Here is a 21,903-nt window from a genome sequence, read left to right as displayed (position 1 = left end):
TAAGTTGGGCTGACGATAGGAAGTTAGGGTGGGTGCTTTAGAAAGAATTGTAGAGTCAACGAGGTGGAAAGTGGTTTTCATGATCAGTTTGCCGAGCCTGGGTACGGAGGGATGGAACGTAAAGATGAGGGGGTTTCGGAGTGGTTGCTGAATACTGGAAGGGATCGTAAGTTGGGCTGTCGATAGGAAGTTAGGGTGGGTGCTTTAGAAATAACTGTAGAGTCAACGAGGTGGAAAGTGGTTTTCATGATCAGTTTGCCGAGCCTGGGTACGGAGGGATGGAACATAAAGATGAGGGGGTTTCGGAGTGGTTGCTGAATACTGGAAGGGATCGTAAGTTGGGCTCTGATAGGAAGTTAGGGTGGGTGCTTTAGAAATAACTGTAGAGTCAACGAGGTGGAAAGTGGTTTTCATGATCAGTTTGCCGAGCCTGGGTACGGAGGGATGGAACGTAAAGATGAGGGGGTTTCGGAGTGGTTGCTGAATACTGGAAGGGATCGTAAGTTGGGCTGACGATAGAAAGTTAGGGTGGGTGCTTTAGAAAGAATTGTAGAGTCAACGAGGTGGAAAGTGGTTTTCATGATTAGTTTGCCGAGCCTGGGTACGGAGGGATGGAACGTAAAGATGAGGGGGTTTCGGAGTGGTTGCTGCATACTGGAAGGGATCGTAAGTTGGGCTGACGATAGGAAGTTAGGGTGGGTGCTTTAGAAATAACTGTAGAGTCAACGAGGTGGAAAGTGGTTTTCATGATCAGTTTGCCGAGCCTGGGTACGGAGGGATGGAACATAAAGATGAGGGGGTTTCGGAGTGGTTGCTGAATACTGGAAGGGATCGTAAGTTGGGCTGTCGATAGGAAGTTAGGGTGGGTGCTTTAGAAATAACTGTAGAGTCAACGAGGTGGAAAGTGGTTTTCATGATCAGTTTGCCGAGCCTGGGTACGGAGGGATGGAACGTAAAGATGAGGGGGTTTCGGAGTGGTTGCTGAATACTGGAAGGAATCGTAAGTTGGGCTGACGATAGGAAGTTAGGGTGGGTGCTTTAGAAAGAATTGTAGAGTCAACGAGGTGGAAAGTGGTTTTCATGATCAGTTTGCCGAGCCTGGGTACGGAGGGATGGAACGTAAAGATGAGGGGGTTTCGGAGTGGTTGCTGAATACTGGAAGGGATCGTAAGTTGGGCTGTCGATAGGAAGTTAGGGTGGGTGCTTTAGAAATAACTGTAGAGTCAACGAGGTGGAAAGTGGTTTTCATGATTAGTTTGCCGAGCCTGGGTACGGAGGGATGGAACGTAAAGATGAGGGGGTTTCGGAGTGGTTGCTGAATACTGGAAGGGATCGTAAGTTGGGCTGTCGATAGGAAGTTAGGGTGGGTGCTTTAGAAATAACTGTAGAGTCAACGAGGTGGAAAGTGGTTTTCATGATCAGTTTGCCGAGCCTGGGTACGGAGGGATGGAACGTAAAGATGAGGGGGTTTCGGAGTGGTTGCTGAATACTGGAAGGGATCGTAAGTTGGGCTGTCGATAGGAAGTTAGGGTGGGTGCTTTAGAAATAACTGTAGAGTCAACGAGGTGGAAAGTGGTTTTCATGATTAGTTTGCCGAGCCTGGGTACGGAGGGATGGAACGTAAAGATGAGGGGGTTTCGGAGTGGTTGCTGAATACTGGAAGGGATCGTAAGTTGGGCTGTCGATAGGAAGTTAGGGTGGGTGCTTTAGAAATAACTGTAGAGTCAACGAGGTGGAAAGTGGTTTTCATGATTAGTTTGCCGAGCCTGGGTACGGAGGGATGGAACGTAAAGATGAGGGGGTTTCGGAGTGGTTGCTGAATACTGGAAGGGATCGTAAGTTGGGCTGTCGATAGGAAGTTAGGGTGGGTGCTTTAGAAATAACTGTAGAGTCAACGAGGTGGAAAGTGGTTTTCATGATTAGTTTGCCGAGCCTGGGTACGGAGGGATGGAACGTAAAGATGAGGGGGTTTCGGAGTGGTTGCTGAATACTGGAAGGGATCGTAAGTTGGGCTGTCGATAGGAAGTTAGGGTGGGTGCTTTAGAAATAACTGTAGAGTCAACGAGGTGGAAAGTGGTTTTCATGATTAGTTTGCCGAGCCTGGGTACGGAGGGATGGAACGTAAAGATGAGGGGGTTTCGGAGTGGTTGCTGAATACTGGAAGGGATCGTAAGTTGGGCTGACGATAGGAAGTTAGGGTGGGTGCTTTAGAAAGAATTGTAGAGTCAACGAGGTGGAAAGTGGTTTTCATGATTAGTTTGCCGAGCCTGGGTACGGAGGGATGGAACGTAAAGATGAGGGGGTTTCGGAGTGGTTGCTGCATACTGGAAGGGATCGTAAGTTGGGCTGACGATAGGAAGTTAGGGTGGGTGCTTTAGAAATAACTGTAGAGTCAACGAGGTGGAAAGTGGTTTTCATGATCAGTTTGCCGAGCCTGGGTACGGAGGGATGGAACATAAAGATGAGGGGGTTTCGGAGTGGTTGCTGAATACTGGAAGGGATCGTAAGTTGGGCTGTCGATAGGAAGTTAGGGTGGGTGCTTTAGAAATAACTGTAGAGTCAACGAGGTGGAAAGTGGTTTTCATGATCAGTTTGCCGAGCCTGGGTACGGAGGGATGGAACGTAAAGATGAGGGGGTTTCGGAGTGGTTGCTGAATACTGGAAGGGATCGTAAGTTGGGCTGACGGTAGGAAGTTAGGGTGGGTGCTTTAGAAAGAATTGTAGAGTCAACGAGGTGGAAAGTGGTTTTCATGATCAGTTTGACGAGCCTGGGTACGGAGGGATGGAACGTAAAGATGAGGGGGTTTCGGAGTGGTTGCTGAATACTGGAAGGGATCGTAAGTTGGGCTGTCGATAGGAAGTTAGGGTGGGTGCTTTAGAAATAACTGTAGAGTCAACGAGGTGGAAAGTGGTTTTCATGATTAGTTTGCCGAGCCTGGGTACGGAGGGATGGAACGTAAAGATGAGGGGGTTTCGGAGTGGTTGCTGAATACTGGAAGGGATCGTAAGTTGGGCTGTCGATAGGAAGTTAGGGTGGGTGCTTTAGAAATAACTGTAGAGTCAACGAGGTGGAAAGTGGTTTTCATGATCAGTTTGCCGAGCCTGGGTACGGAGGGATGGAACGTAAAGATGAGGGGGTTTCGGAGTGGTTGCTGAATACTGGAAGGGATCGTAAGTTGGGCTGTCGATAGGAAGTTAGGGTGGGTGCTTTAGAAATAACTGTAGAGTCAACGAGGTGGAAAGTGGTTTTCATGAGTAGTTTGCCGAGCCTGGGTACGGAGGGATGGAACGTAAAGATGAGGGGGTTTCGGAGTGGTTGCTGAATACTGGAAGGGATCGTAAGTTGGGCTGTCGATAGGAAGTTAGGGTGGGTGCTTTAGAAATAACTGTAGAGTCAACGAGGTGGAAAGTGGTTTTCATGATTAGTTTGCCGAGCCTGGGTACGGAGGGATGGAACGTAAAGATGAGGGGGTTTCGGAGTGGTTGCTGAATACTGGAAGGGATCGTAAGTTGGGCTGTCGATAGGAAGTTAGGGTGGGTGCTTTAGAAATAACTGTAGAGTCAACGAGGTGGAAAGCATACCTCGGCAAACCTCACTCATGAGGGCCCTCACTCACCCTCACTCACCCTCATCTTCACAGGTGAGGTGAGGGTGAGTGAGTTTCTGAACCAGGAAAATTCATGAGTGTGAGGGTGAGTGAGGGTGAGTGAGGGCTGTGAGGGCGGTGAGGGCCGTGAGGGCGGTGAGGGCTCTGAGGGCTCTGAGGGCGGTGAGGGACGTGAGGGCGGTGAGGGCCGTGAGGGCGGTGAGGGCTGTGAGGGTGGTGAGGGCCGTGAGGCCGGTGAGGGCCGTGAGGGCCATGAGTGCGTGAGGGCGGTGAGTGCGTGAGGCGCCCTTCAGATCGAGCATCTTTCTCAGCAATTTTGGTGTTAATGGCGGGTTGTTCTCTAGCTTTCCCTAGATCGACACGAATTGCTGAGATCGGGTCCGGCTCGAAATAAGCAAGCAACTCGGAGCAATTCGAATACGTTTGAAGCGGCTGCATCCAATCAGGGACGCAAAATTTTCACGTGATACCGTGACGGTGATAATGACACCCAAAGACTTGGTTCTGGTTTGAAATCGATCGTTTTTTTGGAAATAAACTGTTTCAGAAAGGTGCATTAGTATTCTTAACGAGATTTAAATGCATAAAAACCCGTTTATAACGCGTAATTGTGTCTAAATAGTGCAAGAAAAATAAAATTTTATGATGACGATGGCAAATTGCAGCAATTGGTTGCTGAAGGTGTTGGGTAAAGGGCTGAAGGCGTTGCTGGTGTTGCGACGTAAAGTTTTTGGGCGAAATTGCCCCATCTGAAGCTGGCCTGAGTGGCGTGAGGGCCATGACTGACGTGAGGGGCGTGAGGGGTGTGAGGGCCGCAAGGGCGGTGAGGGGCGTGAGGGCGGTGAGTGGCGTGAGTGCGGTGAGTAGCGTGAGGGCGGTGAGTGGCGTGAGGGCGATGAGTGGCGTGAGGGCCGTGAGGGCGGTGAGTGGCGTGAGGGCCGTGAGGGCGGTGAGGGCCGTGAGGGCGGTGAGTGGCGTGAGGGCGGTGAGTGGCGTGAGGGCGGTGAGTGGCGTGAGGGCCATGAGTGAGTGAGGGGCGTGAGGGCCGTGAGGGCGGCGAGGGCCATGAGGGCGGTGAGTGCGTGAGGGCCGTGAGGTTCAGTGAGGGTGAGTGAAGGGCTGAAGGTGAGTGTGACTGTGAGGGTGAGGATGAGTGAGGGGCTGAGGGTGAGTGTAGCTGTGAGGGTGAGGGTGAGTGAGGGGCCTAGGTGAGTGTGGCTGTGAGGGTGAGGGTGAGTGAGGGCGACCTAAAATGCCGACCTCTGGTGGAAAGTGGTTTTCATGATTAGTTTGCCGAGCCTGGGTACGGAGGGATGGAACGTAAAGATGAGGGGGTTTCGGAGTGGTTGCTGAATACTGGAAGGGATCGTAAGTTGGGCTGTCGATAGGAAGTTAGGGTGGGTGCTTTAGAAATAACTGTAGAGTCAACGAGGTGGAAAGTGGTTTTCATGATTAGTTTGCCGAGCCTGGGTACGGAGGGATGGAACGTAAAGATGAGGGGGTTTCGGAGTGGTTGCTGAATACTGGAAGGGATCGTAAGTTGGGCTGACGATAGGAAGTTAGGGTGGGTACTTTAGAAAGAATTGTAGAGTCAACGAGGTGGAAAGTGGTTTTCATGATCAGTTTGCCGAGCCTGGGTACGGAGGGATGGAACGTAAAGATGAGGGGGTTTCGGAGTGGTTGCTGAATACTGGAAGGGATCGTAAGTTGGGCTGTCGATAGGAAGTTAGGGTGGGTGCTTTAGAAATAACTGTAGAGTCAACGAGGTGGAAAGTGGTTTTCATGATTAGTTTGCCGAGCCTGGGTACGGAGGGATGGAACGTAAAGATGAGGGGGTTTCGGAGTGGTTGCTGAATACTGGAAGGGATCGTAAGTTGGGCTGTCGATAGGAAGTTAGGGTGGGTGCTTTAGAAATAACTGTAGAGTCAACGAGGTGGAAAGTGGTTTTCATGATTAGTTTGCCGAGCCTGGGTACGGAGGGATGGAACGTAAAGATGAGGGGGTTTCGGAGTGGTTGCTGAATACTGGAAGGGATCGTAAGTTGGGCTGTCGATAGGAAGTTAGGGTGGGTGCTTTAGAAATAACTGTAGAGTCAACGAGGTGGAAAGTGGTTTTCATGATTAGTTTGCCGAGCCTGGGTACGGAGGGATGGAACGTAAAGATGAGGGGGTTTCGGAGTGGTTGCTGAATACTGGAAGGGATCGTAAGTTGGGCTGTCGATAGGAAGTTAGGGTGGGTGCTTTAGAAATAACTGTAGAGTCAACGAGGTGGAAAGTGGTTTTCATGATTAGTTTGCCGAGCCTGGGTACGGAGGGATGGAACGTAAAGATGAGGGGGTTTCGGAGTGGTTGCTGAATACTGGAAGGGATCGTAAGTTGGGCTGTCGATAGGAAGTTAGGGTGGGTGCTTTAGAAATAACTGTAGAGTCAACGAGGTGGAAAGTGGTTTTCATGATTAGTTTGCCGAGCCTGGGTACGGAGGGATGGAACGTAAAGATGAGGGGGTTTCGGAGTGGTTGCTGAATACTGGAAGGGATCGTAAGTTGGGCTGACGATAGGAAGTTAGGGTGGGTGCTTTAGAAAGAATTGTAGAGTCAACGAGGTGGAAAGTGGTTTTCATGATCAGTTTGCCGAGCCTGGGTACGGAGGGATGGAACGTAAAGATGAGGGGGTTTCGGAGTGGTTGCTGAATACTGGAAGGGATCGTAAGTTGGGCTGTCGATAGGAAGTTAGGGTGGGTGCTTTAGAAATAACTGTAGAGTCAACGAGGTGGAAAGTGGTTTTCATGATTAGTTTGCCGAGCCTGGGTACGGAGGGATGGAACGTAAAGATGAGGGGGTTTCGGAGTGGTTGCTGAATACTGGAAGGGATCGTAAGTTGGGCTTCGATAGGAAGTTAGGGTGGGTGCTTTAGAAATAACTGTAGAGTCTATGAGGTGGGAAGTGGTCTCCATGTTTAGTTTGCCGAGCCTGGGTACGGAGGGATGGAACGTAAAGATGAGGGGGTTTCGGAGTGGTTGCTGCATACTGGAAGGGATCGTAAGTTGGGCTCTGATAGGAAGTTAGGGTGGGTGCTTTAGAAATAACTGTAGAGTCAACGAGGTGGAAAGTGGTTTTCATGATTAGTTTGCCGAGCCTGGGTACGGAGGGATGGAACGTAAAGATGAGGGGGTTTCGGAGTGGTTGCTGCATACTGGAAGGGATCGTAAGTTGGGCTTCGATAGGAAGTTAGGGTGGGTGCTTTAGAAATAACTGTAGAGTCTATGAGGTGGGAAGTGGTCTCCATGATTAGTTTGCCGAGCCTGGGTACGGAGGGATGGAACGTAAAGATGAGGGGGTTTCGGAGTGGTTGCTGCATACTGGAAGGCATCGTAAGTTGGGCTTTGATAGGAAGTTAGGGTGGGTGCTTTAGAAATAACTGTAGAGTCAACGAGGTGGAAAGTGGTTTTCATGATTAGTTTGCCGAGCCTGGGTACGGAGGGATGGAACCTAAAGATGAGGGGGTTTCGGAGTGGTTGCTGCATACTGGAAGGGATCGTAAGTTGGGCTCTGATAGGAAGTTAGGGTGGGTGCTTTAGAAATAACTGTAGAGTCAACGAGGTGGAAAGTGGTTTTGATGATCAGTTTGCCGAGCCTGGGTACGGAGGGATGGAACGTAAAGATTAGGGGGTTTCGGAGTTGTTGCTGCATACTGGAAGGGATCGTAAGTTGGGCTGATGATAGAAAGTTAGGGTGGGTGCTTTAGAAATAACTGTAGAGTCAACGAGGTGGAAAGTGGTTTTCATGATCAGTTTGCCGAGCCTGGGTACGGAGGGATGGAACGTAAAGATGAGGGGGTTTCGGAGTGGTTGCTGAATACTGGAAGGGATCGTAAGTTGGGCTGTCGATAGGAAGTTAGGGTGGGTGCTTTAGAAATAACTGTAGAGTCAACGAGGTGGGAAGTGGTTTTCATGATTAGTTTGCCGAGCCTGGGTACGGAGGGATGGAACATAAAGATGAGGGGGTTTCGGAGTGCTTGCTGCATACTGGAAGGGATCGTAAGTTGGGCTGTCGATAGGAACTTAGGGTGGGTGCTTTAGAAATAACTGTAGAGTCAACGAGGTGGGAAGTGGTTTTCATGATTAGTTTGACGAGCCTGGGTATGGAGGGATGGAACGTAAAGATGAGGGGGTTTCGGAGTGGTTGCTGCATACTGGAAGGGATCGTAAGTTGTGCTTTAATAGGACGTTAGGGCGGGTGCTTTAGAGATAACTGTAGAGTCTACCAGGTGGAAAGTGGTCTCCATGATTAGTCTGCTGAGCCTGGGTATGGAGGGATGGAACGTGATGATGAGGGTGTTGCATGGTGGTTTAGATCTTGGTTGGGGAAATAGAGCGTTGTGGCGCGAAATGTTAGAGACGCGATTGCTCGCACTGCACAGAACGCTGAGTGAGTAGCTACTTTCAATAAAGAAGGTGGTCATCGTCTTAAAGGGGCACTCAGGTGGATTCTGAGATCGTCTATTTTATGTCATAACTCAATCTATGGACTCTAAGCATCCTAAGAAACCCGAAATTACATACAAGGGCGGTCAATCTCGCTATTTAAAATTCTATTAAAAATTGCGGCATGCCCTCCTTTCTGCGCTGTGGCGCAGAACGCCAGAGGGTGCCATCGGACGGGAAGGCAACAGGGGAGGGCACATGACAGCCAATTACGAATAATGGCTTCCCGGCACACTAAATTTTCAAACATGTGCGCCTTTGAAAAATCAGTCCGCCGAGAAGCCGTCACTTGTGACTGGCTGTCGCGTGCCCTCCCATGCTGCCTTCCCGTCCGGTGGCACCCCCTGGTGTTCTGCGCTACGGCACAAAAAAGGTGGCGTGCCACAATCTTTAATTGGATTTTTACTATGAAAATCGGCTGCCCTTGAATGCTATCTTGGGTTTTTTAGAATGCTTCAAGCCCATAGATTGAGTTATGCCAATAAACAGACGATCTCAGAATCCACTTGAGTGCCCCTTTAGGCTGTTGACGGAAATCAATGTCGTTGCTGCAAATCCTACAAAGGCAAAGGATCTGCAGCCTCAAACGCCTTTTTGAGCTCCAGCACTGGTTTGCCCAGCGGACGACGCTGCACCCTTTTGTCCAGGACACCACACACCAGACGGTCCCATAGCATGGCTGACAAGGTCTCACCAAAGTTGCAGTGTTCGGAGAAGCGGCGTGGGGCGGGGACGAAATTCGAGATGCTTTCTCCAGGCTGTTGGCTGCACTTATGAAACGCAAAGCACTGAACAATCACTGACAGGCACGGTGTGAAGTGGACGGTGAGCTCCAACACAATGTCCGCATAGGGAGTCCACTGGCACACACAACGAGCATACGACGGAGTAGATTGTCGGTCCACAAACGCTACACGGGACTGCGCATATTGGGGACTCCTCGACGATGTTGAGTATAATGAAGAAAACGTTTAGTCGCTCCTGGTACAGGGGCCATGTTTCAATCTTTTTGGGTCGAACTCTTCGAGATGTCTCAGCCGCCCTTTGATGACAACGTTAGGCTTGTCTTTTTTCGCCATATGCTCTCGTCGTTGCCAAGTTGCTACGAAGCTGTCGTTGCTCAAAAAAGTGTGGTTGCGTGCCTCGGAGTTTGAATTCCTTCATTCTCGTTGTTGCCCAAAGCTTTATTCAGGCGGCCGACTTGGCCGTGCAGAAAAGAGGAGTTAGACAAGAGACACGTGGTTTACGACGAGTCCCCAGAATGACAAACGGTTCGGTAAAACCAGCTTGACTCGCCTTGGCTTGACTTCTGCCGACTCGCCGATGATGCCAGATGCACACACAACACTCACGACGCAAGATTTCGTTTCATTTTAAGTGCAAGATCCAGGCTTTCAATGTCGCTACCAAGCATGCACGGTCATGTAGTGTTAGCATCGTTCAGGGCAACATGCTCATGCTCATAGCTTCAGCTTCACTTGCACATGAAGTAAATGAAACCATAGCCCCTGTATCCACTCTAATTCTCCAAGTCAGTAGTAGGCTGAAATTTATCCATCACTACAAGAAGTTGGGAGTGATGCTGAGAAGTCTGGGAGGGTCGTCGCATGTACGGAATTGACTGATCGACGTGCCGTTCCCTGCAAGATGATGTCCTGGGTTGGGCAAGGTTCGAGCATGTTGGATGCTATCAGGAACACGTGGTTACACAGGATCCGTGGGGACACGGCGGTCCCATTGACTGTGGCCATATGTGCCTGGGGCGTCACTGCTTCCCGAGTGCTAGCCAGTGCCAACCTCCGAAAGATGGTCACGAAACTGCCTCAGCATCCCAACATTGAGATACTGGAACTGGTAGCAGTGGTCTAGGAGAGCCAGAGGAATCACTGTAGTTGGATAGAAACATTGCAACAGATGCATCAGTCCTCTAGGCATAAAATATCTTACACCTTAGACATATTATTCTCAAAATTGTAGATTCAATGGGGAAGCAGAGCAGTCAAAATTTCACCACACAGCTAGCTTGGAATATTTCTTGGAAACTTCACAGAATGGCAAACATTCTATAGCCTCTAAACATAGTATTTACAGTGGTAGAAGCTGGCACTCTTGTCTCGTATTTAGAAACAGTTATTCAGTTATTTTCACCTCATCAAAGATGCACAATTGGGAAGATGATCAATCCAGTTGTTTTATTCACATTAAAACGAGTTAACGAATAACTTTAGAATGCTGACAGGAGCTATATCAGTTAGTTTTGAGTGACAGTCAGTAAAAGGAAGACAAGTGAATTTTTTTTTATCTTTTTAATTTTGTGAGTTTGAAACAAGATTGCCTGCAGTTTCTAAGAGCTAAAAAAACATGTAGGGATATTATTTCTACTAGTTCAAACATTTTTTCTTTTTTTTTCTTGGTTTTCGCAAAAAAGGGTACTTACTATATTTATTGTACTTTGGTAGCCGCTGGTGCTGAAACTTGATGTCCCAGGTGGCATTCCTACAGCGATTCCCTATGACCTGAGGGAGTCCTGGGGCAGTTCGGTTATCCCGTGTGTGTTTAACCGTTCAGCGGTCGCGGCGGCGCTCAAGATCTTCGGCCAGTCGCGTCGGAGGGGTGCGATCACTTGGCAGTGGTTTGCCTCACGACGAGCAAGTTGGCGATGGTTCTGTCCTCCGCAGGAGAGTATAGCTTTGCAGCGCCGACTCACTTTGTCACTGGGGTGGTTAGGTGCACGCAAGTCACCTGGCGAACCAAGCACTCTATGTAACACCGACACACATTCACGTCGCGTCACGACGCTGATCACGTCGCCGACATCAGCCAAACGCCTGCTTGAAGACGCAGTACGTTAGTAGGTACGGTAGCCTGTCTTCAAACCGAAGCTCGCGGAATGCGTCTACGACGAAGATGATGGACGGCCTTCTCAACAGCCGGAGACGCTCGAACCAAGATCAATCCATACCGCCGTGATAGTGACGGCGGAAGCGCAATACGGCATCCAAGATCCCTCGCAGACGTAGAAGTGAACACGGCAGCCGAAGATCGAGCGTGAGGGACAGCCAGAGCAAGCAAGCACTACCGAAATTAACGAAAGAACTGTGCGAGCAAGCTGTCAGCTGTAGTGGCGGTAGTGGCGGAGCGCGGGAGGCTCGGCTTACGGATCGGCTTATGACGACGTTAGGTTGGCTAATGGATTTCGCCCCACGCTTCGCTTTATTTTTTCGTCAGAAACTAGTGAGCGCAACTTTCTATCCCAGTTTTTTGTTATATTTTCTTGTCCCAGCAGACAACACACACAAAAACAAGTGTTTTGCCGTGTTAAAATTGTTTATTGACGAAAACGTGTTCTATGTGCACGAAACGAATTTGCGATCGCAATTGTAATAGACATCACTTAAATGTCATTTTAGTTGTCGTCTGGCAGGTCCCATCTAGAGCACTATATAGCTCCTTCGGAGCAGAGTAGCGCAATCTAGAACGCCGCCTCTCGGCGACTAGCGGCGAACACCAGGAGGTTCCAACTGCGGTCAGAAATGCATGGAGAACGTGAGAAAATCGTCGTTTCTTCAGTGTTGTGGGAACGTACGGCATCGCAATCATTTTTGACATAATAATAGAACACTTTAGAATAATTTGCGCTAAGTTTTGTGCCCCGCAAGGACCTGACTTTTTTTTAAAAATTGCCTGAGCGGCATCATGCAGCAGACGACACGGCGACGTCACACCATTCACGTGACCCGCTCCGGCCAACCCGAAAAGCCCATCTCCGCTGCGAGCAAAAATCGTCTGCTTCAAACGCCATTGCCTCGGAAATTGCCTTCTCAAAATTTGCACACGTATCCGATATTGTTAAAACTTTGATAAAGTGTTTAGTGCTTTACTAACTTCACGACAGACTAGTTTTGAAAAGTGTGAACTCGCCGTTCATTTTTTAATCAGCCGTGTTGTGTCGATCTCCATGTATTCTCCCATAGGGCGGGCCGCCTCCTGGAACCCTGAGTACCACGTGACTCACGCCGAGCCGCTCTGTCGGCCATGTTGTCGGCAAAACACGGAGTTCAAAGGATTGCGCTACTCTGCTCCGTAGGAGCTATATAGTGCTCTAGTCCCATCCTGAATGTCATTTGAAAACCTGAATGTCATTTGGCGTAAATGCCATTTTAGCTGCCGTCTGACAGGGGTTTGGTGTGTTTGTACCTTTCATCTCGTCTTATCACGTCTACATTTGTACTGTTGGTCTTGGCTGCTTCTTTGTGTTCTGTTTATATACAATAATTTTAAATGAAGTGTTTAAAAATAGCAACCTTTAATTGTATAAGTGTCACCGCCACGAAGCGTAAAAGTTTTTTATTAGATCTAATTAATGAGGAGAGCGCGGACGTCATTTTCATACAAGAGACAAAGATCTGCTCCGCTGAGAAAGCAAAAAGTTTTGTTCGTTTTTTTGGAAACGTTTTTTGGTGCGTTCACACGCTCACGGCTAGCCCCTCCGGGGGAACCGCCATCCTAGTCAGAAAAAATACTGGCATCCGAATGCTGGACCCCAGACTGTGCGCGAGTGGGCACTTTGCACTTGCCGATTGCCTCCTTGGAGACCAGCTGGTGCGCCTTATATCGGTCTATGCCCCTAGCCGGCCGGGGGAGCGCAAGGACTTTTTCGTCGGATTGCGCGCACTTCTTGACACGCCCGCCACGCTCGTGGTCGGCGGAGACTTCAACTGCGTGACTAACAGTCGCGATAGAGTGAGCGGGTCGGCAGTCCCAAGAGCCGACGTGGGTGCGGCTGCGCTTCGCGACGCCGTGCGCGATTTCGACCTTGTGGACGTGACGGAGACGCAAGTTTTCGCCGCGGTTCACGAGGTGGAGGGGCGCGTCGCAGGCGCGGCTGGACCGCGTTTACGTCTCTGGCGAGTGGTCCGGGAGCGTCGTGTCCTACGATGCGAAGATTGTCCCGTTCTCAGACCACGGTTTCGTCGCGGCTGAGATTCTTGCTGGGGGCCCCGGAAGTGTGCGGGCAAGGCGCGACACGCCTTGGAAGATGAACTTCAGCATCCTCGAAAGCGAAGATTTTATTGAGGAGACGAGGCGTGCTCTCCAGAACCTGGAGGAGGGCGGCGCGGACGCGGTCTCGTGGGAGGAGTTCAAGATCATGCTCCGGAATACCGCGTGCGCGCTCGGCCGCCGCAGGGGCGCAGAAGAACGTCAAGCTCGGATTCACCTCACGAACACCCTCAAGGCACTGCTGGAGGAGGAGGAGAGCAGTCCAGGATCCTTCAGTGACGACATCAAGCTCTGCAAAGAGCACCTGCTGGCCATGCTGGAGGAGCGCTACAAGGGAGCCCAGGTGAGGAGCAGAGTCGAGACACTCGAGGGAGAGACGCAGCCCTCGAAGATCTTCCGCACACACGAGCGGAAAAGGGCAACAGAGAACACTATCAAGGAGCTGCGGCAAGGAGCTCGTGTTTTCACCTCAAGAGAAGACATCGCGGGCGTCTTCGAGACGTCCTTCGGGGAGCTCTTCCGGGAGGAGAGGCTTGACGATGTCGCTTTCGAGCCCTTTCTCCGGGGATCTCCTTCGGTTCCTGAGGGGGCGGTTGACATTTTGAACTGCCCAATCCGGGAGGCCGAGGTCCAACATGCAATCAAGCACCTGTCCCGTAACAAAGCTCCCGGCCCGGACGGCATCGGGTCAGAGTTTTACAAAATCTTTTCTGACGCTCTGTGCCCCATCTTGGCTCGAGTCTTCAATGACATCCGCAGACGAAGGCTACTTCCTCCGACCATGCGGCAAAGCTTCACGGTACTGATCCCGAAGAATTCTAAAAAGGGCCCTATTTCCGAGGTCGGGGACTTTCGGCCCATCAGTCTTCTTTGCTCTGATTATAAAATCCTGGCCAAGATCCTCGCAAGGCGACTTGACACAGGTCTCAAGTCCATCATAGGGCCCCATCAGACCTACGGCCTTCGCGGGAGGAAAATATCCAGGAACCTCATGCGGGCGATCGGCGAGGCGACGGCGGAGGGTCACCAGCCCCTGGCGGTCCTGCAGCTGGACCTGCGGCAGGCCTTCGACCGGGTGTCCCACAGGTTCCTCCTGGCGGCGCTGGATCGATTCGGCGTGGGGGAGGAGCTGCGGGAGTGGATCGCGCTCTGCTACCGAGACATCTCTACGCGCCTTCTCATCAACGGCCAGAGGGGAGGTCCCATCTCCATCGGGAGGTCGGTTCGGCAGGGCTGCCCCCTTTCGCCCATCCTCTTCGCGCTGCAGTTGGAGCCACTCTGCCGGGCAGTCAATGCGGACCCATCCATCTCAGGTTTACGGCTTGGGGACGAAGACGTCCGCGTTCTGGCCTTCGCAGACGACGTCTCGTTTATCTGCTCGTCCAAGGTACAGGTGCAGACCATCCTGCGACACGTGGACCGGTTCTGCGCTGCCTCAGGGGCCATGATCAACCGACAGAAGTCGGCGGGGGCGTGTCTCGGTGAATGGGCGACTACGCCAAGAACTTTCGGAGGTATAGGATGGAGCACTTCGCTCGACGGCTACCTGGGTGTGCCGGTGGACCCGCAGCGATCAATGGCCGCAGTTTGGAGACCGACCGCCAACTCCGTTGCCGCCAAGCTGTCGCCCTGGCGGTGCAGAAACTTGTCTTTCTTCAGCCGGGCTCACGTGTGCAACACAGTCAGCTACCCAGCCGTGCTGTACAGGGCTCAGGCCGTCTGCTGTCCGGGCAGCCAGGCCGGAAAAGTACACCGGAACTGGGCCATGTTCGTGTGGAAGTCCGCCATGGAAAGCACACGAAGGAACAACCTCTTTCTGCACCAAGAGAGCGGAGGTCTGGGCCTCGTTAACATCGTGCTCAAGCTGCACGTGCAGCGTTTTCTGCTTTTCCGGGATGCAAAGGACCCGACCTTCATCGCCGTGCTGCACCACCTTGGATTCCCACATCTCGGGAATTGGATGGTGAGCACGAGTGGCCGCACGACCAAGGGAGCCGCCCTGAGGTTCTACAAGGAAATCGCCAGCTCCATCGAGTTTCTGCAGGCCCAATTCTCCTGGGAATACCTGGCGACCGTCGGAAAGAGGCGGCTGTACTGGGATGCCGTTTCCGCATCCTTCCCGCCACCGCTCTACAGACAACCACCGACGCCCGACGACGCGACGCGACTTTACAAACTCGTGCGAATCCTTCCCATCCCTGTGGCGACAAGGGACTTCTTCGTCCGGATGCACATGGAGGTCCTTCCAGTTAAAACCTGGCTCCATCAAAAGGGGTTCTTCGTGCCGTGGTCCCTAAACTGCGACCTTTGCGGGGCGCCCGAGACCATCCAGCACGTCCTAGTCGAGTGTAGCAATGCCTACCTCTTCTGGGACGAGATGAGGACGACCAGTGGCGTACCAACTTGTTTTTGAGTGGGGGGGCAAACCCCCCCCTCTTCCCCCCCCCCCTTAATCGAAAATTCGGCGCAACTTTTGTCGAAGTTTTCTAAAGATGTGGCAATGATTCGGCAAAATTACAACGTTACCAGACTTAACATTGATATTTTGTTTTTTCTTACGAAAAAAATTTTGCTTCTTCTTCTTAAAATAAATACAACTTGTAGTGCCTATTGAAACAGTTATGATTAAATAAGGTGATATTCTACAAGATAATTGTATCGATGTCGCTTTTGTGTGTTTACTGGCAATTTTAGTGTTTGCTTGCAGAAAGTGGCGTGACAACGAGGTTGGGTAGTAGCCTGAGCAGTCACGAATCACACTACGAGAGTTTTGATTTTGAGGCTTCATCAGCGCACGCCTGCAAGTGTGTTTACATTGTTAAAATAAAGACAATCACTGCGTTCTTACTTTCTCTGGGAGTCACCGTTTCGTGCGCGAAAACGGATGCAACGGTTGTTTAGCCTTCACCAGAAGAGATAACAATACTGTAAATATGCATGTTTTTCGATTTGAGTCACTTGACGTCAGCTTTGCATGAAAGTGCGCGTTCCATATTCGCAACGTGCCGTTTTTAACCTTTAAAATTCCGGTTTCTGGTGTTAGGACACACACGGACGTTTAGGAAGATGGGGAGAGTTAGGAATGTCGGATGTGCAACGTCGAGCATGATAGTTCTGTGTTTAACGAATACTTTTCATCAGTGTTTACTAACGAGTGCTTGGACTTCGTCCCCACTCTCCCTGAAGAGCTTTACGAGCGCATGCATCCTATTAACGTTAACTCCGCTGGTATTAAAACATTGATTGATAAACTAAAACTTACTTCGACCGCTGGAACCGATAACATCAACCCTAAAATTTAAAAGAAACACCCGTGTTATTTCTAGGGAGTATTTGAAACTCATCTTCATTCAGTCCTCATCTCAAAGCTGCCTTCCATCTGACCAAAAGGTGGGAAGGGTAATTCCCAGTCTTTAAACAGGGCAGCCGCTCTTCCGCATCTAATTATCGCCCTAATTCATTGACTTCAATTTCTTGCAAACTACTTGAGCATATCCTCTACTCCAATATCATGAGGCACCTATCATCCCATTTCTTTTCTTTAAACAGCAGCACGGTTTTCAAAAGGTACTTTCCTGCGAAACGCAACTCTGCGACTTCATCCATGACTTGCACACTAACCTTGAATGTCACGTCCAAACTGACGCAGTTTTTTTTTTTTTTTTTTTCCAAAGCGTTCGGCCGTGTCCTCCATCAACGCCTTCTTTCTAAGCAATCATCTTTTTGCCTCGACCAATAACCGTTTGCATGGATTCGTGACTTTCTTTTTTCCCGTGTACAAGTCACGTACATGATGATCATGAATCTTCCTTAATAAATGTATCTCCTGGTGTTCCCCTGGGGTTCGTACTTGGGCCCTTACTCTTTTTAATATTTATTAATGACATTCCCATTGGGATTTCTTCAAAAAAACGCTTTTTCGCCGACGACTGCATCATCCATAACAAAGTAACTTGTGTGCAAAATAATAACCAGCTTCAGGAAGATCTAGATAAAATTAACAATTGGTGCAAAGAGTGGATTATGTCACCAAACAAGTATAAACGCAAACTAATCCACTTCACCAAGAAAAAAACCACTCTGTCATTTAATTACTTCTTGGACTCCGATCTGATTGAGACCGCTACTGTGTATAAATACCTTGGTGTAAGACTAACATCTGACCTTCCCTGGAATAACCACATTGAGGTCATTACCGCCGATTCATCTGGAACTCTTGGACTAAGCAGACGTAACTTAAAAAATCGCTCCACCCTTTGTCCCTAAGCTAACCTTTAACACGTACGTCAGACCAAAAATAGAATATGCTTCAACCATCTGGAATACTCATCGACTGTACCTCATCAATACGCTGTAGAGGCAGTTCAGAACAGAGCTGCTCGCTTCATTTCATCCACTTATGACTTTTCTTTCAGTGTCTCGGCGCTAAAAACTGAACTAACCATGTCCTCTTTGCAGCTTCGCAGGAAAGTCTCTCAGCTGTGCCTTATTCACAAAATCTACTACCACATTCCCGACCTCAAAACCACTTTGTTATTACCCCTCGACCGAACATCATCTCGCCTCAACAACGTCTGCACCATCAAACACACTTCTGGCTCTACGAACGCTTTCAATTGGTCATTCCTTTCTCAAGCCATCAGCCACTGGAACAGTCCCCCATCCTCCATTGTCACCATCTTGGACCCTGCTGATTTCTCCTCTGCAGTAAAACTACACCTTTCTTGGCCCATGTGATGGTGTGCGGGGCTAGGCAGATCAGTGAAAACACTTACGCAGAGCGCTTGCCAGGCCAGACTTGTACGTAGTTCAACTACTTTACTCAAGTTACTGTAGTTTAACTACTTTTCTGGGTAGTTTAGTAACTTTTAATTACATTTCTATTCTAGTAATCAGTAGTTTACTTTAACTACTTTTCCGAGTGACTTCCACTCAAATTACAAATTACTTTCTAATTTTAGTGGTTGTTTTGCCTATCAACAGAGAACAGAGGTCGGAAGGTCAGCTGATATTTGCAGAGGGGGAAGCATGCGGAGTAGAAAAGGGGGGGATGGGAAGGAAGAAAGTGATTTAGATAGTCCAAAAAACCCCAAAATTTTAATGAGCCCCCCCACTGCAACAACACTGCTACGAGGCGCGGGGAGCGAACAGACACGACGCAAGAGAGGTCGAGTAACTGTGGGATTAGCTCCGAATAGTGGCGTTTCTTTGTATTCCGAAGCTCAAGGAGACTTGACGCATTTGAAGAAAGGGCTTGTCCCCGCTTCTCTCCAATGTAGGAATTCTTCCCCACTACAGGAGGTGCACACACTGCTCCTTTTACGGTGCAGGCGATAGAACCCCTAACAACGACGCTCACGCCGGATGGGCTGCTCGTGTATCACTCGAAGCGCGTTAACCCACCCCCGCGCCTGCGTTCACGCCGCTTCGCGGTGACGGTGTGCGGCTGCTAATTACAAATCTATTAACCCACCTAGCCCCCCCACCCCCCGTACACGCCGCATTGCGGCGTCCGGTCGGCAACCCAAGCCGCGCTGCCCCCATCCACTTCCGTAAATAGAGTCGATACGATTTAGTTCAGCGATGTTTCGTCAACAACATTCGTTTGTTTAGTGTTAATGGTAAAAAAGAAATGTAAATATCGCCAAATGCCTCGACAAAACAAAATGTTCGAGAAAAAAATAAAAAGAAGTAAGCCGGCCCACACCATAAATAGAACCCGGGTCTGACACGTATGAGGCAGACATCTCACCACTAAGTTACGCTACCTCTTCGGAAACTCGCATTGCATCCGCTGCCTATGTTGACGGCGGCAGCGCCTATCTCCAAGCAAGCAAGCAAAACTTTATTTTGTGTAAGGGCCTACGTCCTGGTCTGGACGGCCCGTCCGGCCCATGTCTTGCGGATGGATTCCGTAAGGTTACCGTGTAGCCTTGTTCGTGGAGCAAGGCTTTACGAACCAGCCAATCCGGCGTGCGTGAGCACCGTTGCTAGGGTTTGTATCGCCTGCGCGTTAAAAATATGCCCGCGCGGGTCGGGGGGCAGTGCCCTTGGTATTCCTTGGGCGCCGCCGGCCTGTGTCTGCTCTGCCCAGTGGCGGCCGTTTCAGGGGGGGCAAAACGCATGCCTTGCCCCCCCCCACTCTGAGAACTGGAGGGGCAAGTGCCCCCCTTGCCCCCCCGGTTGGTACGCCCATGAGGACGACGTTTGAGCTCAGGGACTCCTTCGAAGTGGAGTGGAGCGTCTTCAAGTATCTGCAACTCGAGGAGAGGGATAAGACGGAGGTGGCGCACGTGATGATGCTGCTGGGCCTGCACGCCATCTGGCAGTCGCGTACCGCAATGGTGCAATGCCATCTCGACGCGCGTCCAACCTGGAGCTACTTCGTGTCCACGTTGGGGTGGGTGCTATCGGTGACGTCGCGGCAGCCGAACGCGGGTGATTGGGAGTGCATCGAGCGACAACTCGAGGAAGGTCGTCGCCGCTGCGTGCAACGACGTACGTCAGGCGTGGGAAACTGGCGAGTTCCTGTGAACTGTAGGCGCGTTGGCGTTGGCTGAGGTGTGCGGTGCGCGAAAGTGGACCGTGGCTCTTCCCCCCCTTGGAACTTCGCGTCCTTTTTTGTTCGATTTATTGATTTTTTTTTTTCGTACAGATTGCATAATTGCTCACGCGGTCTCATACTGTATCGTTTGCGTTTCCTCTCAATCGTTTCCGCCAAGTCTGGTCAGGTTTGTGTGACAGCTACTTACCGCACGGCGATAGTGTATCTTTCTTTTTTTTTTTCTCTCTTTTCAGAGTCTTAGTTTTTCACACTCGTCTCTACAGTTTGCATAACGTTTCTATACGAGCTATCCACCTGTCGTTTTCTGAATTACTTTTCAATGTGGCCTTGTATAAGGGTGTGTACTTGGGCTAGTTGGTTATTCATGAATAGGAGGTAAAAGCGCTAAAAACTTGTCCGTCGTTTTTTAGCGCTTTTACCTCCTATTCATGGCCTTGTATAATGTTTGCGGAACCTACTGCAAGGATGTCTGTAAATAACTTGTAAATAAACTTGTTTCGTTTGGAAAAAAAAAAAAAGGATGCGCCAGTAGCTCAGTGGGAAAGACGTCCGGTTTACACGCGGTAGGACCGGGTTCGATCCCCCGTGGAACTTAATTTTTTTTCTTCAAACATTTTTCGATGTTTACATGTATATATATATATATATTTTTACAATCACCACTGAAGAAACAAACAAAAAAATAACAAACTAATGTTGTGGACGATACTTCGCTGATTTAAATGGTACGGGATTTCCGTTTTGACACCTGCGAGCTCAATGTAATCACTTTCCACAAAATGCAAGGAGCATATAAATCAGGTAACGTCCGCTTTCCGAGGTGCCCGTATATGTTTTACAGGAATTGCAGCCAGCCGTTGGTCCCGATCCCGTTGATCTTTCGGAAACTCTGTCGCACAATGCCACTTTTTTTCGGATTCAGGAAATGTGAGCCAGCTCTTCACGCAACATCTTGGGTGTATTCTTTTCGGAGCCGATCATGGAAATTCACCACGGGCACTTACTACTCATGTCCAACTCCTCAATGTACAAAACAACTCATCTTGGAGTACAGAACAACGAGCGGAACAAACATAACTGCAAAAAAATCGCACGGCGAGCAGTTCCCGCACGCCCCATCGCACGCCGCATGTCCTGTCGTCTGCTACCGGAGAGGAGAAAAAAAAAAAAAAACGCACGGTAGGGTGTAGCCACGTGACTTCCGCCACTCACTCTCTTCTCTCCACTTCTCCAACCTCCGTCGGGTTTCGGTTTCGGTTTCGAGGAGTTGCGTCTTTTGGCTTTATTAAAAAAAATACGCTACTCTGTTGCAAAATATTAATTGGGTAGTCCTCCGACACCATAATAAAGCGCCTGGCAAAAAAAAATTTTTTTTTTTTGGGGGGGGGGGGGGGGGGGTGTCAGTGTCCCTTTAAAGGGCAACTCCGCTCAATTCCGAAAAATTTAGGCTTCCATGTGATTCACATTCACAAAGCACTACTAAACAACTCTACGTCTTCGGATTCGCGAAATGTGGAATATTATTTGTGTAATCCTAATTTAAACGTCAGCAGATACCGAAACCGAAACTTCGGTTGCGTCAGGCAACATCGGTCTCGGGTCGTCAAAGGCATGCGCGTCACGTCGAACCACGTGGTCTTGTGACGTTCGGGAGGGAGCGAAAAACAGGACACGCGACGCGGGCAGGTTTTTTTTTTTTTTTTTTTTTTTTTTTTTTTTATTGGACGCGGGAAGGTCGCTTCGCGTGGCGTGGACGGTGATGGCCTGGGTGAGAGGGGGAAGGGAAAAGACGAAAGAGAAGTGGAGCGGAGAAACAGACCGATAAGCGCGCAGGGCAGCGCAAAGTAGCGCATCCGTGTTACGGTGATCACGTGAACGCCCGGTCAGCCAACACCGGGAGGAGAAACTCATGACGTCATCGTTGCATTTCGCTCTGAGAAATAAAAACAAGCAAAACGTGAGAATGACGTACATGCCTCTGACGTAGTGGCTCAACGTTGGCCGCTCCAACTCCGTGGCATTGACTGCGCTGATGATTGCGCCTCGCGCCGCACGCTAGAGTTGGCAGATTTCGGCGACTTTGCTCGCTTGAAGGTTTGCCGGCCAGTTTATTAAATAAATAAACGGAATTAGATCGTAATATTTGACGTGGGGTCTTCCTATATGATACTGAAGAGGGCTACATAGTTTTCTAAATATCGAAAATGAAGCGGAGTTGCCCTTTAAGTATGAAACGAGCGCCACCGT

The 21,903-nt window shown here is 49.9% G+C and overlaps 1 protein-coding gene across 2 annotated transcripts; it reads left to right on the top strand.

Annotated features, from left to right (window-relative positions):
* The first annotated feature begins 14,826 nt into the window (after window positions 1-14,826).
* Window positions 14,827-19,888, top strand: LOC120842259. 2 transcript variants are annotated; one of them, XM_040213299.3, is made up of 2 exons: window positions 14,827-15,479; window positions 19,297-19,888. In XM_040213299.3, the coding sequence occupies exons 1-2, from the start codon at window positions 14,857-14,859 to the stop codon at window positions 19,649-19,651; spliced, it is 978 nt and encodes a 325-aa protein (XP_040069233.1). In that variant the 5' UTR covers window positions 14,827-14,856; the 3' UTR covers window positions 19,652-19,888. The 2 variants fall into 2 exon arrangements, with proteins under 2 accessions (XP_040069233.1, XP_040069229.1); XM_040213295.3 differs by having other exon boundaries at window positions 14,827-15,473; window positions 19,291-19,887.
* The last annotated feature ends 2,015 nt before the right edge of the window (window positions 19,889-21,903 follow it).

Source organism: Ixodes scapularis, unplaced genomic scaffold, assembly GCF_016920785.2.
Source record: "Ixodes scapularis isolate PalLabHiFi unplaced genomic scaffold, ASM1692078v2 PGA_scaffold13__105_contigs__length_92229423, whole genome shotgun sequence".
Taxonomy (NCBI): domain Eukaryota; kingdom Metazoa; phylum Arthropoda; class Arachnida; order Ixodida; family Ixodidae; genus Ixodes; species Ixodes scapularis.
The sequence above is the reverse complement of the archived record's forward strand: the minus strand, read 5'-3'. Positions and strand labels throughout refer to the sequence as shown.

What these genes read in the sequence shown, in the direction of transcription:
- LOC120842259 (XM_040213299.3), top strand. Translation starts at nt 14,857, where the DNA reads ATGTTCGTGTGGAAGTCCGCCATGGAAAGCACACGAAGGAACAACCTC. An exon ending in TGGGACGAGATGAGGACGAC is followed by an intron (nt 15,480 to 19,296) that starts CAGTGGCGTACC and finishes CATGAGGACGAC; the next exon opens with GTTTGAGCTCAGGGACTCCT.